Below are 23691 nucleotides of genomic sequence, written 5' to 3' on the forward strand. Positions count from 1 at the left end.
TTTCCACAGAGGCATATGGCAATCCTCAAGGTAGCTAGTCAGTCCTCAACTCTTTTTTTTGGGGGGGGAGGAGTCTTTTTAGGGCTGCACCTGCAGCCTATGGAGGTTCCCAGGTGAGGGGTCGAATCCGAGCTGCAGCTGCCAGCCTCCACCACAGCCTCAGCAACGCGGGATCCGAGCCACATCTGCAACCTACACCATAGCTCATGGCAACGCCGGATCCTTAACCCACGGATCGAGGCCAGGGATCAAACCCCTATCCTCATGGATACTAGTTGGATTTGTTACCTCTGAGCCACAACAGGAACTCCTCCTTTTGAAGAGGCCACACCCACAGGGCATGTGGAAGTGCCCAGGTGGGAGATGGAACCCACACTATAGCAGTGACCAGAGACACAGTAGTGACAACACCAGGTCCTTAACCTGCTGCGCCACCAGGGAACTCCCCAGGTCCCCAACTCTTGATGAACGGAAATGCTTATTCACTGGCTGGAAGCAGATGTGTGTTCAGCCTCTGTGTTTAACCCACAATTTTTAGCAATTTTAGAGGAAACCTCAAGACAGCAGAAAGGTTCCTGGTTTCCATGCAGCCAGGAGAGCTACAGTTGGAAAATCTTAAAGTTCAAAGAGAAGCTTCAAAGGTGAAGAAGAAGATGGAGGAAAGAGGAGCTCTGGCTGTGGCGGAGGGCAGCCTGTGTGAATGCAACACACCCTGTGTTCTGGGGTTGGGAGCTGACCCCTGGGCGTGATGGATGGATTATAGATGTGGTGCATATATGCAAAGGAATATTACTCAGCCATAAAAAGGACAACATCATGCCATTTGCAGCCACATGGATGGACCTAGAGAGTCTCATACCAAGTGAAGTCAGTTAGAAAGAGAAAGACAAATACCATGTAAGCTCATTTCCATGTGGACTCTAGAGAAATGATACAAATGAACATATTTACAAATCAGAAACAGAGTCTCAGAGACGGGGCAGAGGGGGGTGGGGGGGACACGGGACAACTTGTGGTGACCAAAGGGGAAAGCAGGATGGAGGAAGGATACACCAGGAACTTAGAAAGAACAGATACACACCACTCTATCTAAAGTAGATCTGACAACCAGGTCCTACTGTACAGCACAGGAAATTCTACTAGTATCTTGTCATAACCTAGAATGAAAAGCAATCTGGAAAAGAATACACACACATACACACACACCAGAATCACTTTGCTGTCCATCTAAAACAAATACAACATTGTAAATCAACCACACTTCAGAAGAAAAATACTGTGAAAAAATAAAAGAACTAGCAGATTAGAAGAAACAGGAGGAGAAGTTCAAGGAATTAGATACCGTGGCAAGTGAGGGTCTTTGGGGCTTTGAGTCAGTATCCAGAAAGCAGTGGAATTCCCTATCTGAAGGTCATGATAAGGACGTTTCGGGAGGTTATTACGTGACATCAACTTCTGGAAATCTGGCAGCACTTTCAAGCCTGGCCCTTCTCACACGTGCCCCTAAGACGTGATGCTTGTCGGACCATCAGGCACACACCGAGGCCAGGAGGCAGCCCCAGGGTCCCGTTTCCTGGAGGGACTCAAGAGGGGCATCTCAGGCATCGTGATGACAAATGCCTCTCCCCCCACACACACCTTTTGAGAAGTGAGGGCAAAGCTTCCTCTTTTTTTTTTTTTTTTTTTTTGTCTTTTTAGGGCTGCACCTGTGGCATATGGAGGTTCCCAGGATAGAGTGAGTCATCAGGTTCATCAACCACTGAGCCACAACGGGAACTCTCAAAGCTCCCTTTAATGCATGGCACCTCCCCATCCTCCACCCCCCACAGGTAGAGATGCTGCGATTGAAGGCGTCGTCTGGCTGGCTTCCCACCCAAGCTCTGAGCCAAACTTCAGAAACCACTGAACAGGACCGTGATGGGAAACGGCTGAGGGCAGCCAGGGGGACCCATCCTCCGAGGCGACTGGGTCTCGTCGTCAAGGCAGCGGGATGCTGGGGCTTGAAGTCAAGGCAGGGATCGCCGTGCAGAGTCTGAGCATCTGGAACCTCCCAGAAGGCGGAGGACCATTTGCAGAAGTCTACACAAAAGGGGATACACATCACTGGACACGTGCCCGCGTGTCTGAGTTGGGTGAGAAGGGGTGGGCATGCAGTGAGGTTAGGAGCGGGCAGGAGGTCACTCAGCAAATTCTGTGCCTCCTCGGGAACAAAGTTAATTTCATTGTGTATGCAACTGAGCAGGACCCTGCGGTGTCTTCCCGGGGCAGCCCTTCCTCCACATGCTGGGCTTTCGCTCCTCTCTGAAGTGTAACATGTATCTTGTTGGAGCTTGACGGGAACAGCGTGACCTGTCCTCTGTGGGCAGATGCACTAACATAGGATTTCTGCACGAGAAGTTTGCAACGACCAACCATTTCCCTCCCTGACCTGCCTTTAACAAAGCTTTGCAATTGTGGTCCGGGAGTTCAGGAGATGTGGGGGGCATGAGGCACCTGTCTCCTTGCCTGCCTCTGTAATCCACCTGCCTCTGCTCCAAACTCTGATGTTCCGGGAGATGTATGCAGAAAGATATCACTGTAGGGGAGCATATGTTTTCCTCTAGGAGTTTTATAGTAACCAGTCTTGCATTTAGGTCTTTAATCCACGTTGAGCTTATTTTTGTGTTTGCTGTTAGAGACGGTGCTGGTTTCATTCCTCCACAAGCAGCCATCCAGTTTTCCCAGCACCGGTTATTGAACAGACTGTCTTTTCTGCACTGAATGTTCTTGCTTCCTTTGTTGTAGATTAATGGAATGACAGGTGTGTGGATTTACTTCCAGGCTTTCTATCCTGTTCCACTGATCTAAATCTCTATTTCTGTGCCAGACCCATACCGTTTGTTGGTGGGAATATAAATGGGTGCAGCCACTATGGAGAACACTGTGGAAGGTCCTTAAAAAACTACAAATTGAGTTGCTGTATGATCCAGAAATCCCACTCCTGGGCATCGAACTGGACAAAACTATAATTCAAAAAGCTCATTGCACCCCTCTGTTCATTGCAGCACAAGTCACAATAGCCAAGATGTGGAAACGACCTAAATGTCCACGGGCAGAGAAATGGATAAAGAAGATGTGGTCCACAGACACAATGGAATATTACTAAGCCGTAAAAAAGAATGAAATAATGCCATTTGCAGCAACACAGATGCAATGAAAGATTCTCATACTAAGAGAGGGCAGGTCAGAAAGAGAAAGACACATACCACATGATATCACTTATACGTGGAATTCAAAACAAAGATACAAAACAGAAACAGAACCCAGACATAGAGAATAGACCTACCGTTACCAAAGGGTACAGGTGGAGGGAAGGGATACATTGGGAGTCAGGGGTTAACAGATACAATATATACTGTATATAAAACCCATAAACAAGGACCTACTGTAGAGCACAGGGAAATATACTCAGTATCTTGCAATAACCGATAATACAAGAGAGGTCCTCAGAAGCCTCTAAGGTCTATGGGCTGCAGGAACCCTGTTAGGCTCAGTCCGCCAGCCCCAGTGCCATTGGAGTCACTGTGGAGGCTGGGGTGCTGCCCACCTGTCCTGAGGGCCCAGGGAATGGAGACGCCCGAAGTCCTGGCCTCTTCTCACTTATTCTACAGCCGACAGCCCAGAAATGACCGGCCGTGTACAGCTGTCTATGGACCATCGAGGTGGACCTCGAGGTTTTGCATGAGACAAGGGCTCTCCGGCGTGAGACTGGGTGGGAAGCACCTTCGGAGGATGCAGGTGCTGCCAGGGAGCCGGGGATTGGTCTGGTCCTGGCCGTCTAAGCCCCAGTCAAGGTGCAGGGATGCGGGAGCAGCACAGAGGAGGGGTGAGCGGGAGGGACGATGGGGCCAAGAGAAGGCGTGGACCATGAGCTCCCCACTGAGGATGGCTGGGCGGGGGGCGGGGGGCTGTCTGCCCTCAAGGAGGGTGACTCATGCCCTGTGCTCCCCCTCCCCCTGTCCGCTCCTCATCCAGGCAGGACCCGACCCCAAGACGCAGCCCCACCACTCCTCCCTGGCCCTCACCAGTAGCTGGAAAACACACCTGCAGTGGATGCGACGCAGTGACCAGTGAAGGGGACAGTCTGCTGTTCTGGGCAGGGTGGCTGGCGGGTGAGTCCCGACGGTGCCCTCCCGGGTCCCAGCAGAAATGTTCCCTCCAGGAGCCAGGTTTTTTTTCTTAACGGAGGTAGAGCTGATTGACGAGGCTGTGTGAGTATCAGCCGTACAGCAAGGTCATTCAGTTTTAATATATATATATGTATATATTTTTGGGTTAATTTCCTTTATAGGTTTTTAGAAGACACGGGATCCAGCCTGCAGTTCAGTGGCGTCCAGGATGTTCTCGTTGGCATGGGATCTCCCTGGCAAACACATCCTTCAGTGAGCTCCTGGAACGAGCTCGTTTCCTAAGCCAGCTGTTCCCCATGCCCAGGATTCGGGGGTCTGTACCCAGAACGCCCCACCATCGTCTTGTGCTCCTAGCGAGTGACCGCCATCCGAGAAGTCCTCGTGGCAGACTCTGGCGCCCCGTCCTAGAATTCCCTAGGATGCATGGACAGGCTGCTGCTTTTTGGTTCTCCAGCAGGCATTCTCTGGGCATCCACTGCCCCCGCAGGTTGAAAATCCTTTGCTTGGGGCAAGCGTCCTTGTGACTGGCACGCCCAACGAGAACACGAGGCTGGCTGTTCCACCTGACAGGGCCCGTGGCGCGCTGGACGGGATGGGAGCTCATGCCCAAGACTCAGCTACTGCCAGGGAGACGGGATGCAGTGGGATTCGGTCTGCTGGCCAGGGTGTTTCTGTAGGAGAGTGACTCTCGAGCAGGTGCACATAGCCCCATGCACACATGTTCACATGTACACATGGCCATGCACACACATGCTCACATGTACACACGGCCATGAACACACATGCATTCACTCGCACACAATACACCCATGCATTCACACACAGAGATACCCGTGCACACACTCGTACACACACATGCATTTGCATGCAGACACACATACACCTATGCACGCACATGAATTTACATGCACACAATACACTCATGTATTCACGCACACACTCATACACATGCGTGCGCACACACACACACACTCACTCCTCCAGGGTGGCCCTGACAGGGCATAATGCTGACACGGAAAAGGGCAAAAAGAAGAGCCGTTCTTGGCTCTCACGCATCTCGCGGAGAGTTAATCCCAGTGCCACGTGCTTAAACCCACGCCAGGCACCACGTTCAAAGCAGCAGCCCTCGGTCACCTGCAGAGCATTCCCGAGCCTTGTGGGGCCACGCGGAGGGAGGAAGGGAGCTTCGCCTGGAATTTAAAGTTCCTAACTGTTTGGACAGCGCAGGAAATAGGTGGTTTTTCTCATTTATTCTTCCTCACCCGGGACACATTCCGCCTCAGCCCGGGAGCCGGGAGGCCCAGCCCACACCCCCGCCCTCTATCCGCCTCCGCTTCCTCTCCTGGATTTGGGGGCGCACTGCAGCCTTTCCAAGCGGGCGTGAGCAGGAGGTAATGAGCTCACAGGAGCGCAAAGCTCTCGGCCAATGGCACACGACGGCCAGCGACAAAGACCAACCACACTGAGGGTGACAGCGAGCGCCAGGGGCCAGGCTTTGTGCCGAGCGCTGGCATGCCTGCTTCACAGGCCAGGACTCGAGGCTCAGAGAGGGCTAGTCGCCTGTCCATGGCACCCAACCGGTGGCGGGGGGAAGCCGAGGTTGAAATCTAGAGTCACCATCACCTCCCCCAGGTCAGTACCATCACTGCAGTGGGCTGGCTCCCCCCAGAAGTGACTCTGCGAAGGCTGGTGTGCAGAGAGGAGCCTCTGTCCTGGGAGCTCTTGAGGCAGGAAACGTACGACGTGGGGCGGGGCTTCTGCAGGTGCATCACCGGAAGCGGGGCGTCCACGGCGCCTGCCTCTGGGCACGTGGCCTTCCTGCAGAGCTGCTCACGGCACGTGGATCCAAATCAGAGCAGGACGTTTGAAATGGGTGAACTGCGTGTCCCCAACCGCTTATGTTGAAGCCGTGCTCTCAGACCCCCGCGCTTCATCGTGTCTGCAAAGACGCTTCTTCCCACTAAGGCCTTGTTCACAGACATGGGGTCAGACGCGGCCGTGTCTCTTGGGGACCCCTGTTCACCCTCGAACACCATCTAGTCATTTCATTACCGGTGACCTTCACGGAGCCTAGATGAACGGTCAGGAAAGAGACTGCCTCTCTACTTCCCCATTTTTGTGGCTTCATGCTTGAGTGAGGGCTGAAAAGTATCCCCAAAATTCACAGGCTGAAGTCCTGACCCCCTAGGACCTCAGGATGGGACTGTGTTAGGAGACGGGGTCTTTCAAGAGGGGATGGAGGTACATGAGGTCACGAGGCAGGTGGTTCTGATCCCCCAGGACAGGGGTCCTTAGACGAGGAGGCGGTCAGGACGCAGACACGCCCAGAGGGACGGCCCTGGGAGGACACGGGGAGGAGACGGCCGTCGACACGCCCAGGAGAGAGGCCTTGGGAGGGACCCGCCCTGCCCTCCCCGGGGGCTCAGGCGCCAGCCTCCAGGACCAGGAAGGGATAAATGTTGCCGAAGCTGCCGTGACAGGAGTGTTTTCACAGCATCAGGAGCTGATTCAACGACCAGCGATCCGTCTTCTCTGACAGGACGCATAAACCCGGGAAGGGCTCCATGTGACAGGGTCCAGGAGCGCTGCAGACACCCCTGGCGCAGATGGCTCCTCCATGCACCTGCTGCGTGAAAAGCCACGGGAGGGACAAACTCCCGCCACGAAGGCAGCTGCTCACTTACAAGCTCTGGTCCCCAGTCGTCTCTTTCTTCTGAGTCTGCAGCTCCTTCCAGCGGCCTGGGCGAAACTGCTGGGCTGCATGGAAAGTGCATGTTCCACCACCCGTGATGCCTCCTGGCGACCGAGTCCTTCCCAGATGCCCCGTTCACGTGGGCGTCTGGCCCCTCACGTTCAGGTTCTGCCAAGTGGATCCAAGACCAGGAATATCCGTGGCGGCTGGGAGATGCTTCTTTTTCTTTCTTTTGTTCCTTTTCTGGCGGTGCCCACACCATGCACAAAGTCCCGGGCCGGGGACTGAACCTGAACCACAAGCAGTGACGACGCCTTAACCCACGAAGCCACTAGGGAACTCCTGCGAGATGCTTCTGAAATCTGCGTCCAGCGAATATGCATTGTGTTGTGGATGGAACGTGTGTGACCCCTGAATCCAACCCCTGGAGCCCTGATCCCTGACGGTGTGAGGTGGGGGGCTTTGGGAGGTGATTCGGGTCAGATGAGGTGTTAAGGCTGGGCCGGTGATGGGTTTAGGTCTCTTATAAGAAGAGGAAGGGACCAGAGCTGTCTCTCCATCATAGGAGGACACGGCGAGCAGGGGGCCTCTCTAAGCCAGGAAGGGAGCCTCGCCAGGAGCTACTCTGCCCCTTCGTGATCGCAAACGTCCAGCTTCCGGGGCTGCGGGAAGCTAGTGTACCATTTAAGCCGCCCCGTCTGCGGGACTCAACTGGAGCAGCCCGGGCCGATGGCGACAGGTCCCAATGCCACACTCTCTATTTGAACGCTGTTATTTCTAGGTTGTCGACCAAGCGCAGGCAGGAGACAACCATCGCGTTTTGTCTCGGTCCCTCTGAGCGAGGAGCCAGCGGACAGCAGCCGTCGGAGGAGGGGTCCCAGCAGCTTCGGTGGGAGCACACCTGCCTCGTCGACCTGTGCGAGGCGCCGCCCCGAAAACCTGGCGGGGATCCCTCCGCAGTAGCCGCCCCCCCGGGCTGACGACGCCTCTGACACGCACGTCTCAGAAACACCCGCGTGGCACCCGCGCTGAGCGCGCTTTTGGAGACCATTTCGCAAACATCCGTGCTTTTTCTTTTTTTCCTTTCTAGGCCCGCACCTGCGGCATAACGAGGTTCCCAGGCGAGGGGTCCAATCGGAGCTTCAGCTGCCGGCCTACAGCACAGCCACAGCAATACCAGATCTGAGCCATGTCTGTGACCTACACCGCAGCTCACAGCAACGCCGGATCCTTAACCCACTGAGCAAGGCCAGGGATCGAACCTGCATCCTCACAGAGACTATGTCAGGTTCTAAACCCACTGAACCACAATGGGAACTCCAGTCCGTGTATTTAATCTGCCTTCCAAAACCGCAGGCTTTGCACCAATACTGCTTCTAATTTACAGATGGCGACATGGAGAGATTTTTTTTTTTAACATACTAAAAATGATTTTGTTTTATGACTTAACATATATTAAGTCTATGCATAGCCTAAATAAGCCTTTTCAAAAACCCACCATAGGATCCTTGATCAAAATACAGATGGAAGGATTCAAGACACATTCTTGGAGCTCCCACTGTGGCTCGGTGGTGATCAAACCCGACTGGCATCCATGAGGATGCGGTTTGATCCCTGGCCTCGCTCAGTGGGTTAAGGATCCAGCATTGCTGTGAGCTGTGGTGTAAGCTGCAGATGTGGCTCAGATCTGACACTGCTGTGGCTGTGGTGTAGGCTGGTGGTTATAGCTCCGATTGGACCCCGAGCCTGGGAACCTCCATATGCTGCGGGTACAGCCCTAAAAGACAAAAAAAAAAAAAAAAAAAAAAAGACATTCTCATGACAAAAAACTTATTTACAAAACAGAAGCAGACTCATAGACTTTGAAAACAAGCTTATGGTGACCACATGGGACGGGGGTGGGGGGGATGGACTGAGGCTGTGGGGCTGGCAGGTGCACCCTGAGGAAGGACGGGCCAACGGGGACCTGCTGAGCAGCACAGGGGGCGCCACCCAGGATTCTGTGATCGGCTGTGTGGGAAAAGAAGCCGAAGGAGAATGGATGCGTAGACATGGATCCCTGAGTCCCTTGTTGTCCAGCAGAAAGGCTCAGCGCCCTGTACATCAACTCTACCGCAACGAAACTTTAAAATTAAAGGGAAAAAAATCCCTAGTAGGAGCCTTGATCAAAATACAGATGACAGGTATTCGAGAAACATTCTCGTTACAAAAGAACTTCAAAACAGAAACAGACTTACAGGCTTTGCCATCAAAGGAACAGTTGCTACGGAAGGAATGGGGGGGGGGGATTCAAGAGGAGGGTGGGATTAACAGAGACGCCGTATGATGTGCAAAATAGTTAAGTAGCAAGGACCTACTGTCCAGCACAGGGAAATCCACCCCACATGCGGTAAGAGCCTATATGGGAAAAGGACCTGAACAAGAATGGATGTGTGGACGTGCAGAATTGAATCCCTTGGCTGCACCCCGGAACCCAACCCATCGCTGTAAGTCAACTCTACGCCAGTAAAAGTTTTTAAAACGTGCTTATTCTTCCGAGACCCCCGCTCTGGGCACAGTCCAAGAACGATGAAGCGTGTGCCGGGGGCTAGGAAACGAACTTCTCAGCAGGCAAGATGGGCGAGCAACGCTCCCTCCAGAACAAACCACAGATCACTCTTCGTCAACAGTTTAAATAAAAAAAAATTTTTTTAAATAAAAAAAAAAGATCCCCTGAAAGGCTCCGAGGAAGACAGAAGATGTCTCAAGTTGGTACCCGAACCCAGGCGAGAAAGGGGTTGGGTTTCATCAGAGGCAGCCCGGAGGCAGGAGGGATGGACGCCCGCAGGGCTGGGGCTGGAACTCGATGGTTTGCAGCCTGAGGGGTTCTCGGCCTGAGGCCGCTTTGGGGTCTGGGGAGCCACCGAGCCCACCTCCATCCAGAGCAGGACAACAAACGTTTCTTAATGGCTCACCCCCGTATTCTGTGGACTCCCAAGGCCAAGAAAGACCATTTGGGCTCTTTGGCTGTTGTTTTTAGGTGGGGTTTTTTTTTATCTTTTATTTTTTAAATTAATTAATTTATTTATTTATTTATTTATTATTTTAAGGCGGCACCTGCAGCATGTGCAAGTTTCCAAGCTACAGGTTGAATCGAAACTGCAGCTTCGTGCCGACACCACAGCCACAGGCACGTGGGATCTGAGCCACGTCTTCGACCTATGCTATGGCCACGGCAACTCTGGATCCTTAACCCATTGAGCGAGGCCAGGGATCGAACCTGCATCCTCACGAACACTATGTCAGGTTCTTCACTCGCTGAGCCACAACAGGCACTCCTATTTTTCATTTTTATTTTTTAAATTCTTTAGTCAACTGTAGTTGATGTACAGGGTTGTGCCCATGTCTGCTGCACAGCAAAGTGCCCCAGTCTCACACACACACACACACACACACGTTCCCTTTGTCATATTCTCTTCCATCCAGGTCTATCCCAGGAGACTGGACAGAGTTCCCTGTGTTGCACAGCAGGACCTCATGGCTTCTCCATTCTCAAGGTCTTAGTTGGATCCATTCTGAAAAGAGCCCCCACTCATGGGAGCTGACAGTGCTCAGAGGCGGTGGGGTGACTTCAGGGCTCAGGTGCACAGAAAAAATAAAATAAAAGGCGAAGGAAAAAGAGCCCAGGATGGGGTTGAACCTGTGCTCAAACAGAGCTGCAAGCTGTGTAGGGCTGGAGGGAAAAAGAAGCGCCTCATAATGACATAACAACCTTGACGTTACAGCGCTGGAGATGCGTTCACACACATTACGTCAGCAACGCTCCCAGGAGTCTCAGGAGATGGTATTACCCAGAATTAAGAAATTACAAAAATGAGGGGCACAGCAGCGGGGCGGGAGGTGCTGCACAGAATGGCTGGGTCTCCTTCCTCCAGACACCCCAGCCTTGCCACCTTCCTCCGCAGCCTGTCCCCGACGGTGGGGGATGATGGGCAGGTCACCCACACCCACGGCCTCACGCGTCCCCTCTGTGTGTGTCTCCATCTTTGCAACAGCATCCTCTGTTTGCTCCGCCCAGTCTTGGTGACCTAGGTGGCGCCCAGAAATAGAGACCTTCTGTCCACAGCTCATGGTCACCCCTCTGTCAACCCCCACACACCTGTCCCCACCCCCACCCCCCACACCTCATTTCCTGGAGAGGTGCCCCCACGCGCTCTAATTTCCTGCATCACAAACCCGCAAGGACCCTGGACTCTTTCTCACCTCACGTTCCACAGCCAGCCAGTCGAGACCTCGCATCCTTGGAATCGTTTTCCAAACCGTCTCCTCCTTCTCCCCGCCACATGCAGCCCCACCCCTGCCACGGCCTCTAACTAGATGCTCCTCTCACCCCCTGTGCCCTCCAGTCCCTGGGAAGCGCTGCAGGCTGGACCCAGCTGACCCCGTAACCTCACTGCAGAGGTCTGGCAGCTGGCATCCGGGAGGGAGCCTGGTCCCAGCGGCTAAGCCGCGTGCCGTGTGTGACCACCTCCAAGACACCCTCCCACATCTGGAAGGCGGCTGGGACCAGCTGTCCTGGGAAGCAGGGGAGGGGTCAGCTCCCATCATTTGGGGGGGGTCTGGGGAGCACCTGGGGGGGGTGCCGTGGAGAAAGAGGCACAGAAAGGGTGGTCATTCTCATCCAGAGGCGTTTCCGCGTCACCGAAGCTCCCAGCCAGGTTCCGGCTCCTTGGCCCTCGGCGCTGCCTTCTGCCTTCCACCTCCCGCCAAGGTTGCACCCTCCCCGCAGCCTTCATCTCCTGCCCCAGCACGGGGGCCGATGGGCCCCCTCCAGCTCCTCCTTTCAGCACAGGTGGAAACGGCTGCGGAAGCCACAGGGTGGGGCCCAGCGGAGCTCCTGTTGCCCGGGGCATCGATGGAATGCACTTGCCCGGGGCCATAAAATAACTGTCCCCAGGGCTCTAGGAACGGGGGCTGCAGGAGTTGCTCTCTGTCTAAAGGGCATCTCACACCCCGATGGACACCTGCCTCCCAAGAATCCCACCTGGTGTGACGTCCTCTCCCCCGTGCGCCAGGGAGCCGGGTCTCAGCAAACTGCCCAATAGAGGCGGGATGGGAAGCCACGAGCCTGGCAAGACGCAAGATGGTAGCCAGGGCACTCGAAATCCAGGGACACAGCAGAGCCTGTCAGGTGCCTCTGGATGCTCTCGAAAATGGCACAATAGTGTCGGCATCTTCAGCTTCCCAGAAATTTGATGTGTCCAACGAATGCTGGCAAAAAGCCGGGTGTGCACGGGGCTGTGTTGTTTCTGAAGGTTCCCAGCAGGGGGCAGTCTGTCTCCTGGCCTCCTGGCCTCTTTCTGCTGTAAGCTGGAGACAGGCTTGTGCCACCTGCCTCTCCATGGACTGAATCCTGAGCCACTGCAGCTGCCGCCTCTCCACACCCCCTGAAAGGAGCTCAGGGTGGGGACCAGGAATGGGGCGCTCTGTGCTCTGGGAAAACCAGCAGAACAGGGCTTCAGATAGATACATCTCTTAGGAGGAGATTTTACGTGCCCAGGTCTTGCATCTCCTCGTATCTAGAAAAGCACTAACATCCTTCATGGTGACGTCTGCTCCTCAGGACTTGTAGGGACCTTCCTCAGACCAGCAGCCAATTTTGTAAACTGTGTGCCTGGTCGCAGGCATCTTCCCCTTTCCTTCTTCACACAGATGCTGATATTCCCCCTTCCTCTTTGAGGTGGGACTTCTGAGCTGTCTGAAATACCCCTGCCTGGGCTGTAGTTGACAAAACAAAGGATGCCACAGTCATCTGTGAGTGCAGCCGCCTCCAAGACTGAGCCGTGAGCCCTGAGGGAACTGAAGCCAGAAAAAAAAAGGAACACGTGCCATCTAGTGGCCATCAGACTGCAGCCACTCCTTACAGGAGCCCTGAGGAAACTCAGGCTGCGGAAGCACAGGACACCAGTCCCCTAGCTGAGGTGCATGGCAAAGGAATGATGGCACAGAGCCCACAGCTTTGCATCTTCCCACAGAAAAGCACTGAATTCCTTAACTTGAAATGTCTAGTTTCCTGTCGACTTATGAATGATGGCCATTCTGACAGGTGGGAGGTGGTACCTCATAGTAGTTTTCATTTGCATTTCTCTAATAATTAGTGACGTTGAGCCTTTTTTCATGTGCCTGTTGACCATCTGTGTATCTTCTTTGGAGAAATGCCTATTCAGGTCTTTTGCCCGTTTTTCTATTGGGTTGTTGGTTTTTTTGCCATTGAGTTGTATAAGTTGTTTGTATATTTTAGAGATTAAACCATTGTCATTTGCATCGTTTTAAACTATTTTCTCCCATTCTGTAGGTTCTTTTTTATTCTTTTTTTAATCGTTTCCTTTGCTGTGCAAAAGCTTGTCAGTTTGATGAGGTCCCATTGGTTTACTTTTGCTTTGATTTCTGTTGCTTTGGGAGACGCACCTGAGAAAACATTTGCAAGGTTGATGTCAGAGAATGTTTTGTGTGTTCTCTTCTAGGAGTTTGACGGTGCCTTGTCTTACATTTAAGTCTTTAAGCCATTTTGAGTTTATTTCAGTGCATGATATGAGGGTGTGTTCCAGTTTCATTGACTTATATGCGACTGTCCAGTTTTCCCAGCACCACTTGCTGAAAAGACTTTCTTTTTCCCATTTTATATTCTTCTCTCCCTTGTCAAAGATTAATTGACCACAGCTATCAGGGTTTATTTCTGGGTTCTCTCTTCTGTTCCATTGGTCTGTCTGTCTGTTTTGGCACCAGTACCAGACTGTCTTGATGACTGCAGCTTTTTCATATCGCCTGAAGTCTGGGAGAGTTATGCCTCCTGCTTGGTTTTTGTTTCTCAGGATTACTTTGGCAATTCTGGGTCTTTTATGGTTGATCTAAATTTTTGGATTGTTTGTTCTAGTTCTGTGAAAAAATGTCCTGGGTAACTTGATAGGGATTGCATTGACTCTGTAGATTGCTTTGGGTAGTATGGCCATTTTTACGATAGTAATTCTTTCAACCCAGAAGCATGGAATGTCTTTCCATATCTTGGAGAGGGTGTGGAGAAAAGGGAGCCCTCTCACACTGTTGGTGGGAATGTCAATTGGTACAACCACTATGGAAAACAATATGGAGATACCTTAGAAAACTATACACAGAACTACCATATGACCCAGCAATCCCACTCTTGGTCATATATCCAGACAAAACTTTCCTTCAAAAAGACACATGCACCCCAATGTTCACTGTAACACTATTCCCAATAGCCAAGACATGGAAACAACCTAAATGTCCATCAACAGATGATTGGATTAAGAAGATGTGGTACATATACACAATGGAATACTACTAACCCATCAAAAAGAACAAAATAATGCCATTTGCAGCAATATGGATGGAACTATAAACTCTCACACTAAGTGAAGTCAGAAAGAGAAAGACAAATACCATGTCACTTATATTTGGAATCTCATACACAGCACAAATGAACCTTTCCACAAAAAAGAAACTCATGGACTTGGAGAACAGACTTGTGGTTGCCAAGGGGGATGGAGTGGGATGGACTGGGAGTCTGGGGTTAGTCGATGCAAACTATTGCCTTTGGAGTGGATGAGCAATGAGATCCTGCTGTACAGCACTGGGAATTATACCCAGTCACTTACGATGGAGCATGACGGAGGATAATGGGAGAAAAAAGAACGTTTATGTGTATGTGTGACTGGGTCACCTTGCTGTACAGTAGAAATAGGCAGAACACTGTAAACCAGCTATAATGGAAAAAATAAAAATCGCTATTAAAAAATTTAACAAAAGAAATGTCTAGTATTCTGCTATTGGCAGGATCTAGCAGGATCTTTTGTTTCCACTCCCTGCCTTTTGGTACAAAAACCCCCATATGTCCTAGCTCCCCCCTCGTCTCCTTGAAGCTGTTGCTCGGGGTGACCTGAGATGCTGCCTTCTGGGCTTAAGTCCTCATTTTACCCCCAATAAAATTTAACTCCCCACGTGCAGGTTGTGCATTTTTTTAGGTCGACACAGTGCTCAGATGCCCCTGCATCTGCTTCCTGGCTGTGGCCCCTCCTCCAGCTCGAAGTCAGAAATCCATTGTCTCTGCCCGGCGCCCACCTCTCCCTCTCTGCCTCTCACCCTACCCCCCACCCACCACTGCCGTCTTGAGGACCCCCGTGGCCACACCAGGCTCACAGGGTGGTCCAGGATCCCCGACGAGAGGCTGGAGCATCCGTGAGTCTGGATGGCAGGTCCGCTGGGGGAGGTGCGTTTCTGAAGCCATGAGGACCGCACGCTTCAATATGGATGCACATTCCCAACAACAGAGCTGCTGGGGACCCAGAGGTGGGAAAGAACAGTTCGTGGATGTGCAGCCTTGAGTGGGTCTGTTCGGCCTCCCATCTCCGTGGCACATGCACGTGAGAACCTGTCTTTCCAGCCTCTTGTCCTCACCAGACTTTTTTTAAAAAATCTTTTTAGGGTCACAGGTGCGGCACAGGGAGGTTCCCAGGCTAGGCGTTGAATCGGAGCTACAGCTGCCGGCCTACACCACAGCCACAGCAATGTGGGATCCAAGCCACATCTGTGACTAGACCACAGCTCACGGCAACACTGGATCCTTAACCCACGGAGTGAGGCCAGGGATCAAACCTGCGTCCTCATGGACACTATGGTGGGTTCTTAACCTGCTGAGCCCCAAAGGGAACCCATCTACAAAATAGGAACAGCCTCACAGCCATGGACAACAGGCTTGTGGTTGCCAAGGGGGAGGGGGCGGGATAATTCAGAGACTGGTATTAGCACATCCAAACTGTTCTATATAAAATCAATAACTGGAGCTCCCTTGGGATGCGGCAGGGAAAGAATCCAGTGTGGACATTACACCAGCTTGGGTCACTGCCAGGGCTTGGGTCCAGCGCCTATCCTGGGAACTTCCACATGTCATAAGTACGGCCAAAAAATAAATACATAAACTAAAAAAATGTATGTAGCCACCAGGGAATTCCTATGGTGGCTCCGTGGTCACAAACTCAACTAGTATCCGGGAGGACATGGGTTCAATCCCTGGCCCCGCTCCGTGGGTGAAGGATCCGGCATTGCTATGAGCTGTGATGCAGGGAGCAGACGCGGCTCTGATCTGTCATTGCTGTGGCTGTGCTGTAGGCCGACAGCTGCAGCTCTGATTCGACCCCTCGCCTGGGAACCTCCATATGCCACAGGCGCAGCCCTAAAAAGACAAAAGGAAAAAAAATAAAAGAAAAAGGTATCCAACAAGGAGCTATGTATAGCACAGAAAACTCTACTCAATATCTTGTAATGCCCTATAATGGAAAAGAATCTGAAAAAGTGTGTGTGTGTGTGTGTGTGTGTGTGCGTGTGTGTGTGTGTGTGTGTAAGTAAATCACGTGGCCATGCACCTGAAACACTGTAAACAAACTATATTCCAGTAAAAAAAAAATTTTAAAAATCTTAAGAAAAAAAACAGGGAGTTCCAGGTATGGCTCAGTGGGGTAAGAACCTGACTAGCATCCTTGAGGATGCGGATGGGATCCCTGGCCTCGCTCGGTGGTTAAGGATCCGGCATTGCTGTGGCTGTGGTGTAGACCGGCAGCTGCAGCTCCGATTTGACCCCTAGCCTGGGAACCTCCATATGCTGCAGGTGTGGCCTTAAAAAGAAAAAATAATAATAATAATAATAATCATAGGAACATCAGCGTGTCTAGGGCACCGTCCCACCCTGAGCAGGTAATTCTGCCCCTGGGCCTCCAGCGCTGATACTGAACTCAGCAGACCCATGGTTTGTACGTGCCCCACTGGGTTACCTGCGAACTGAATGCACACAAAGGAGCTATTCTTAGCCTGCGTCTTATTCGGAGGACGATGGAGCGAATGTTTATTTTCCTTCCAACTATGGCACCGAGTAGGGTCAGAGCGGCAAGAACCTCACTGCACCAACATGGAAGTTTGAGAAAAAGGCAGACGCCCCAAGATGCAAGACGGGGGAGGGGAGGATGAGGTCGAAACGCTGAGGCAGAAGAGCAGCCGCCGGAGACGTCACGGAGCTCGGGGAAGAGAGCCGGTGTTTTAGAGGGACTCTAGGTGGCGTCTAGCCTTTAGAAAAGTAAAAACGCAAGATGAAGTCGTGGGCATCTACTGACAACCAGCTCCCCGTCCATCCCACGCCCTCCCCGCCGCCCTGGGCAACCACAAGTCTGTTCTCTACGCCTGTGAGGCTGTTTGCTTTAGGTTCCTTTGTGGATGGGCTCATTTGTGCCAATATTTTATTTAAAAACTATTACTAGACTACACTTGATGTGCAGTGTTGTGTCCATTTCTGCTGCACAGCCCAGTGCCCCAGTCATGCAAATACATCTATTCCCTTTCTCGTACTCGCTTCCATCCTGGTCCATCCTAAGAGACTGGACAGAGTGCCCTGAGCTGGACAGCAGGACCCCACGGCTGATCCCTTCTCGATGTCCTAGTTTGCATCTGCGCTCCCCGACCTCCCGTCCATCCCACTCGCTCCCCCTCCCACCGAGGCAACCCCACATCTGGCCTCTGTGTCTGTGAGTCTGTTTCTGTTTTTCGGACACACTCATCTGGGACTGGGTTACTTTGCTGGGCAGAAGCAACTGGCACCACATGTAAAGCAACTAAAATTTTAAAAATACGGCTTGCAAAAAAAAAAAGAAAAGAAAAAGAAAGAAAGCCAGTCACATGAGAAGAAAGAAAGAAGGAAGAAACAAAAAATGAAAAGGAAAGAAAGGAAGGAAGAGAAAGTAAGAGAAGGAAAGACAGAGAGAGACAAAGGCCTGTGTTCTAGATCCCAGGCGAGGGCTCCGTGGTAAACCGAGAGGGGTGGACCTCAGAAGGGAGACACGAGCAGCTTTAGCAGGTGGTATGTGGGTGGCATGGAATTCCTCACCGTCATTTCTGCATCACTTAAGTCCTGGCCCAGGGGGCGCACACAAGTCACTAAGCGCTCTGTGCATCACTGGCTCTTACCTGCTGGCCTCGCCCCGTCTGCCTGGTTCACCTGGGTTGTAAAAGCCCCCCCTGCCTCCCCCCACCCCGCGCAGTCTTTAGGCCACACTGCAGCTGTCCCCTGGGTGCCAGTGTCCTGTGGGGAGAGGACTGCTGGGGTTCAGAGGGACCCAGGCTAGTCCTCCGCCTTGCAGGGCGGAAATAGATGCTCCCTTTTATCAGGATGCTGAGCCACACGCAGTGGCCCTGTAGCCACGAGGCGCAGGGGTGTCATGGGCACAGCCGGGCCGGGACTGTGAGTCCCCAACCAGGTGCAGAGAGAGGGGCCGACACACGTGATCTCAGTGAGCCAGGTGGAGCGACCCAGCGGTGTCCTTCCAACACCCTTCAGGGGCACAGGTATTGTGGTCCCCAAAGAGACCAGGAGAACCGGACAGCGCCCCCTCTTGGAAGAGACGGCCCAGCGCAAACAGTCAGACCTGATGCGGAAATCCCAGCATCCCCGGAGGGTCTTGGTGGAGGAGCCACGAACCACCACCCACCTCGGCCCGAATCAATTTTATCCTTCAGAAAACAAACGAAAACAGTGACGCCCGCGTGGTTACCCAGGGGTCATTCTGTCTCTGCGTCTCTCCCCTTGGCAAGGGGACCCCAGGTTCCGAGACCAGCGGGGTGCCCGGCTCCGGGGAACCCCAGAACCAGGAGCGCAAGCCCGCCGCGCCCCACGGCACCTGCACGCACCCCCCGCACACGTGGCCACAAGTCCCCGCCCCGAAGCCACAAGTCCCACGACCCGAAGCGACACGCCCGCCGCCGCGGCCTCACCTTGAAAAACCACCAGCCGAAGAGCTTCTTGAGGAGCCGCGTGCCCCAGAAGACGTGTCTGTACAGGTCGGTGTTGACCACGCCGGGGTCGGCCACGTTGGCGGTCACTGGGCTGCCCTTGGCCTCCAGCAGCACCTGCAGCCGGTGGGAGAAGAGGACCAGGGCCAGCTTGCTGCGGGCGTAGGCGCCGTGCGGGGAGTAGCCGCCACTGCGGGGGGAAGCAGGACAGGCAGTGAGACCCGCATCCACGCCCCATCCTGCCCGCCCACCCAAGGGCACAAATCTCCCACGACGGGCTGCGGGCGGCTCTACATGCCGCCGAGCTTAAACGCAAGGCAGGAAGTCACATCTGGAGACCTGGCTGCAGGTCCCTCTCCTCCTCTGAACATTCGACGCTTGAAAAAGAGACTCTGCTTTTCCTTTGCATTTTAAGATTGCACCTGCTGCATATGGAAGTTCCCGGGCCAGGGGCTGCATCAGATCTGCAGCTGCCGGTCTGCACCACAGCCGCAGCAACACGGGATCCCAGCCACATCGGAGGCCTACAGCACAGCGCATGGCAACACCAGATGCTGAACCTACTAACTGAGGCCAGGGAGCGAACCTGCGTCCGCGTGGATACTAATTGGGTTCGTTGCTCCTGAGCCACATCAGAATTCCCAGGAAAGAGGCTTTCACACCAGTCCTGCTCTGGCGAAGGACCAGCCCCTTCCTGTCGACGTTTGCTTCCTGTAGTTTGAGATTATTTTATCGGGGGGCACAAGAGATGGGAAACTGGGGTGCCTTCCTGGCAAAGCACATCAATTCTCCTTCATCAGGGACTAGCCCCTTGCCTCAAGGCAATAGCTCCAGATACTCTTACTGGCTGTGGAGACGGCCCGTCCTGTCCTTCTGGGTGGATGTGCCTGGATGCTAGTGTCTGTCTGACACTTTCAAACGTGGTAGCTCCTAAGTGAGGAGAAACCCCATCCATGGAATTCACCCTCATTGGAGTTTAACCCAAAGATCAAAAGAAAGAAATCAGAGGAGCTCCCATTGTGGCTCAGTGGGTTAAGAACCTGACGTCGTGTCCATGAGGATGCAGGTTCCACCCCTGGCCTCGCTCATGGGTTAAGGAGCCGGGGTTGCTAGGAGCTGTGGTGTAGGTCCCAGATGCAGCTCGAATCCCATGTTGCTGTGGCTGTGGTGTAGACCGGCAGCCGTAGCTCTGATTCGACTCCTAGCCTCTGAACCTTCATATGCCGCAGGTGCAGCCACAAAAAAGACAAAGAAAGAAAGAAATCTGACTCATCGTGTGAGATGCAGGAAAAGCAGGTGCTGGCATTCAACACCTCTTCCATTCAAAGGCTCCTGCTAACCAAGCATTTTAAATTCTGCGAGTTCCCGGGAGGTGCAGCGGGTTAAAGATCCGGTGTTGTCACTGCCGTGGCGTGGACTGGATCCCTGGCCTGGGAACTCCCACACGTCAGGGGTACAGCCGAAAACAAACAAACAAGAAACAAACGAGAAGAATTTAAAAATAGACTGAATGAGTCGGAACCCAGGAACACACAGAAGACGGGAAAGATCCCGAAAACCTGGGAGACACTGAGATGCAGCAAACAGTACAAGCAGACATGGCATCTCTTGCAAGAAGAGCAGTGACCGCCAGGATGCTCAGCTGCCCTGGGAGACTTCCTGAAAAACCCCAGTTTTCTCAATTACCCACGGGGACATCTGTCTGTCGCTACGTCACAACCACATCACCCCCTCAGGGGCTCCCGCCCACCTCCTGAGGCTTCCTGGTGGCATCTTTCTTCCTGGTCAAGGCCCCCATGGTGTGGCCATCAGCCCCTTGTCCCAAGAGACCACGTGCAAATGCTGAGGGGGCGCGTATGGTCCGAGCAATTGAAGCTGGAGAATCAACCCCACGCCCTTTGTCTCCAAGCTGAGCGGGAACAGAACTTTTCTTTTTGGGGGGAGGGAGGAATTAATGCAGAAACAGCGTGCAATTCCGATGCCCAGTCTCCTCCCCTGATCCAAGATAAGCCCCCACCCCTCAATTAATGTCAAGATCCTTATTTCTGGCAAACTCCCCCTGCCTCTTCCCTGTGGGAGAGGCAGAAGCTCCGGGAAAGAGAGTGTTTTCCAGTCGCGGGTGGGAGGGTTGAAGGCTGACCTTCGCTCTGGGCATCGGGCGCCTTCGACAGATGCACACACGTTCCATCCTGACTTACCAGGCTGTTTGGGAGGGGACAGAAATGGTGAATTTAGACAGAAAAGGGGGAGCCAGCAATGTGCAGATTCCTCAAGGGGAAAGTCACGAGTGATTTAATTACGGTTTTCTCCAGTAGCCTGGACAAGCGGGAACAAGAAGTCTTCGAAAATACTACGTAGAGGGTGGGAGGGGGGAGTCAATCACTTCTCTACGGGAGGAAAAAAAAAAAAAATCTAAGAGAACAAGTAATTTCAGGAGAGGTTCCCTGGTGGATTGAAAGATAAAGAAACATCCACAGCAGAAACGGAAAATTATCCAAGCCGATATCAAAGAGGACATGATTTTCCATTAAGGTGTGTAACTAGCGCCCCGAGGAAGGGCAGAGACACTGGGTGTTTCAAGTGGGAGAGAGGCTGTTGCGCTGTTAGCAGAAAGAAGGCAGCCGACAGTAAGGTCAGGTTAACACAGAGGGGAAAGAAACTCATGGACTGGCTACGTGGCTTGATTCAAAACATGAGCTTTTCAGTCAGTTGCTTTTGTCATAAGTGGTGTCAAAAAGCAAAACTGAAACCATAAAGGAGTTCCCCCCGTGGCTCACTGGGTGAAGAACCTGACATAGTGTCCATGAGGATGTGGGTTCAATCCCTGGCCTTGCTCAGTGGGTGAAGGATCCAGTGTTGCCACGAGCTGTGGTGTAGGTTGAACACGTGGCTCAGATTCCGGATTGCTGTGGCTCCGATTTGACCCCTACTCTGGGAACTTCCACATGCCCAAGGGGCAGCCCAAAAAAGAAAAAGAAAAAAATCTTTGTTTTCAATAAATAATACTTTATTGGTATAACCACTTTAAAAATAAAGTGAAGGTCAATCCAAAACAGAATTAGGGGCAGGGAGGAAAAACTCTCCCCCTATACATTTTTGTTCTGGAACTGGGGCATGCAAATTAAACCAGCAAATGCCAAATGGACAAGAGAAAAGGAGCCTAATTTTACTTTCAATTTTACACGTAAAGAGGACTTCATAGAAAAGAATAGAAAACCCCCAAGACTTAGAAGTTCTCCTTTCTCAGAAGTTTCTGCTTTTAGTCCGATAAGGGGAGCTTCGGAGAGGCAGTTCTCTGCATGCATTGCTTTTCAGTGGCCTCTAGTTCACAAGCAACTTTATGTCCAAGGGGCATCTTTTGGGCTGGCAGAAGCAGAATCCCATCACTTTCTCCACCTCGCAGACAAGAGAAGGAGAAGTGGAAAATGACAGTTTGAACACAGACGCAAATTCACGTACGGAATCAAGGACCCGATAATTCTCTAAGGGGTTGTTGACCGAAAACTTGGAAAGCATTACAGAGAGACAGGAAACCGTATCCTCTATCGCAGGAGCAGGGCCTTGTGGTTGGGGAGAGGAGTGTGGGTTTTTTGACACCTGTGTTTCTTGGAAACAGTATGTGAAGTTTCCTAGACTGAAGATGGTACCTGGCTGAACTGGCGTTGATCTGACGGCCAATCCACACGCACCGCAGTAACTCCCCTGAGCCACCCAAGAGCAGGTGCTAAGTCCCCTGGGTCGGCGAGGGCCCCCATTCTTGACAAGATGCCAGGAATGGAGTAGGTCCTAGATTTCCACTCAGCAAGTAAGTTTTTCAAGTGCTTAGCAAAGAAAAAATTGCTATTGCCTATGACAAGAAATGCACACCCCCGTATTTCTACTTTTTAAAATATGCACCTATCGAGACTACATTTTAATAAAGTAGAGGGAGATTTAAAAAAAAAAAAATCTTTCCGCTCTATCCTCTTAGGTTCCGTACCGGGGCCTGCAAATCAAACTGCTGAACAGGAGACAACAGTATTAATTACATACATACACAGAGGGGTTCCGAAAAAAGATGGGGCTGGCAAGATGATGGAGGCTTGAGCTAAAAAAGGAAAAGGGGCTTTGGGATTCGGTGGGGGCGAAGATTATGGGAAAGGGAAGGGAGAAAATGTGTGATAAATAAGCACTGCCTTGTGAAGAAAGGTAAAGTCTTCTGGCAACACGAAATCCTTAACTCACTAAGCGAGGCCAGGGATGGAACCCGCGTCCTCAGGGAAACCATGCTGGGTCCTTAACCCACTGAGCCACAGTGGGAACCCCTGCTTATCCATTCTCAATGTCTTGGCTGGCATCGACTAATCCCAACCCCCCCCCCCGTCCATCCTACTCCCTCCCCTCTCCTCCTTGGCAACCACAAGTCTGTTCTCCATGTCTGTTTCGGTTTTGTAGACAGGTTCATCTGTGCCGTATCTCAGATGCAACATATAAGTGTTCTATGGTATTTGTCTCTCTCTGCCTGACTGACTTCACTTAGTGTGAGACTCTCTAGTTGCATCCATGTTGCTGTGAATGGCATTATCTCATTCTTTTTGATGGCTGAGTCGTATTCCACTGTGTCTAGAGACCACTTCTTAATCCATTCCTCTGTGGAGGGACACTTAGGTGGCTTCCATGTTCGGGTTACTGTGAATGCTGCTGCTGTGAACCTTGGGGTGCGTGGATCTTTCCGAATTAAGGTTTTGTTCAGATCTATACCCAGGAGTGGGATTGCTGGATCATATGGGACCCCCATTTTTAGTTTTTTGGTGAACCTCCATACTGTTCTCCATAGTGGTTGACCCAATTGACATTCCCACCCACAGTGCAGGAGGGTTCCCTTTTCTCCACACCCCCTCCAGCACGTGTGGTTCGTAGAGTCATGAATGACGGCCATTCTGCCCAGTGTCAGCTGATACCTCATGGTCGCTTTGCTGTGCCTTTCCCTAAGAGTTAGTGATATAGAGCATTTTTTCCTGT

At 52.2% G+C, this 23691-nt stretch overlaps 1 protein-coding gene across 50 annotated transcripts in view; it reads right to left on the bottom strand.

Annotated features, from left to right (window-relative positions):
• The window catches only part of LOC110255319 (polyprenol dehydrogenase), a 339610-nt gene that overhangs the window by 162146 nt on the left and 153773 nt on the right, over positions 1 to 23691 (bottom strand). For all 50 annotated transcript variants that reach the window (XR_014834908.1, XR_014834927.1, XR_014834922.1 and 47 more), the window contains exon 6: positions 18673 to 18880. Coding sequence is in view for 3 of the 50 variants with exons in the window: in XM_085007062.1 (XP_084863188.1) it covers positions 18673 to 18880 (208 nt within the window). In the remaining 47 variants the exon portion in view is untranslated. The remainder of the gene's footprint in view (positions 1 to 18672; positions 18881 to 23691) is intronic.

Source organism: Sus scrofa, chromosome X (assembly GCF_054392235.1).
Source record: "Sus scrofa isolate SSC_HxYL_T2T_F1_AM1 chromosome X, Sscrofa_HxYL_maternal_Yorkshire_Landrace_v2.0, whole genome shotgun sequence".
Lineage (NCBI taxonomy): Eukaryota > Metazoa > Chordata > Mammalia > Artiodactyla > Suidae > Sus > Sus scrofa.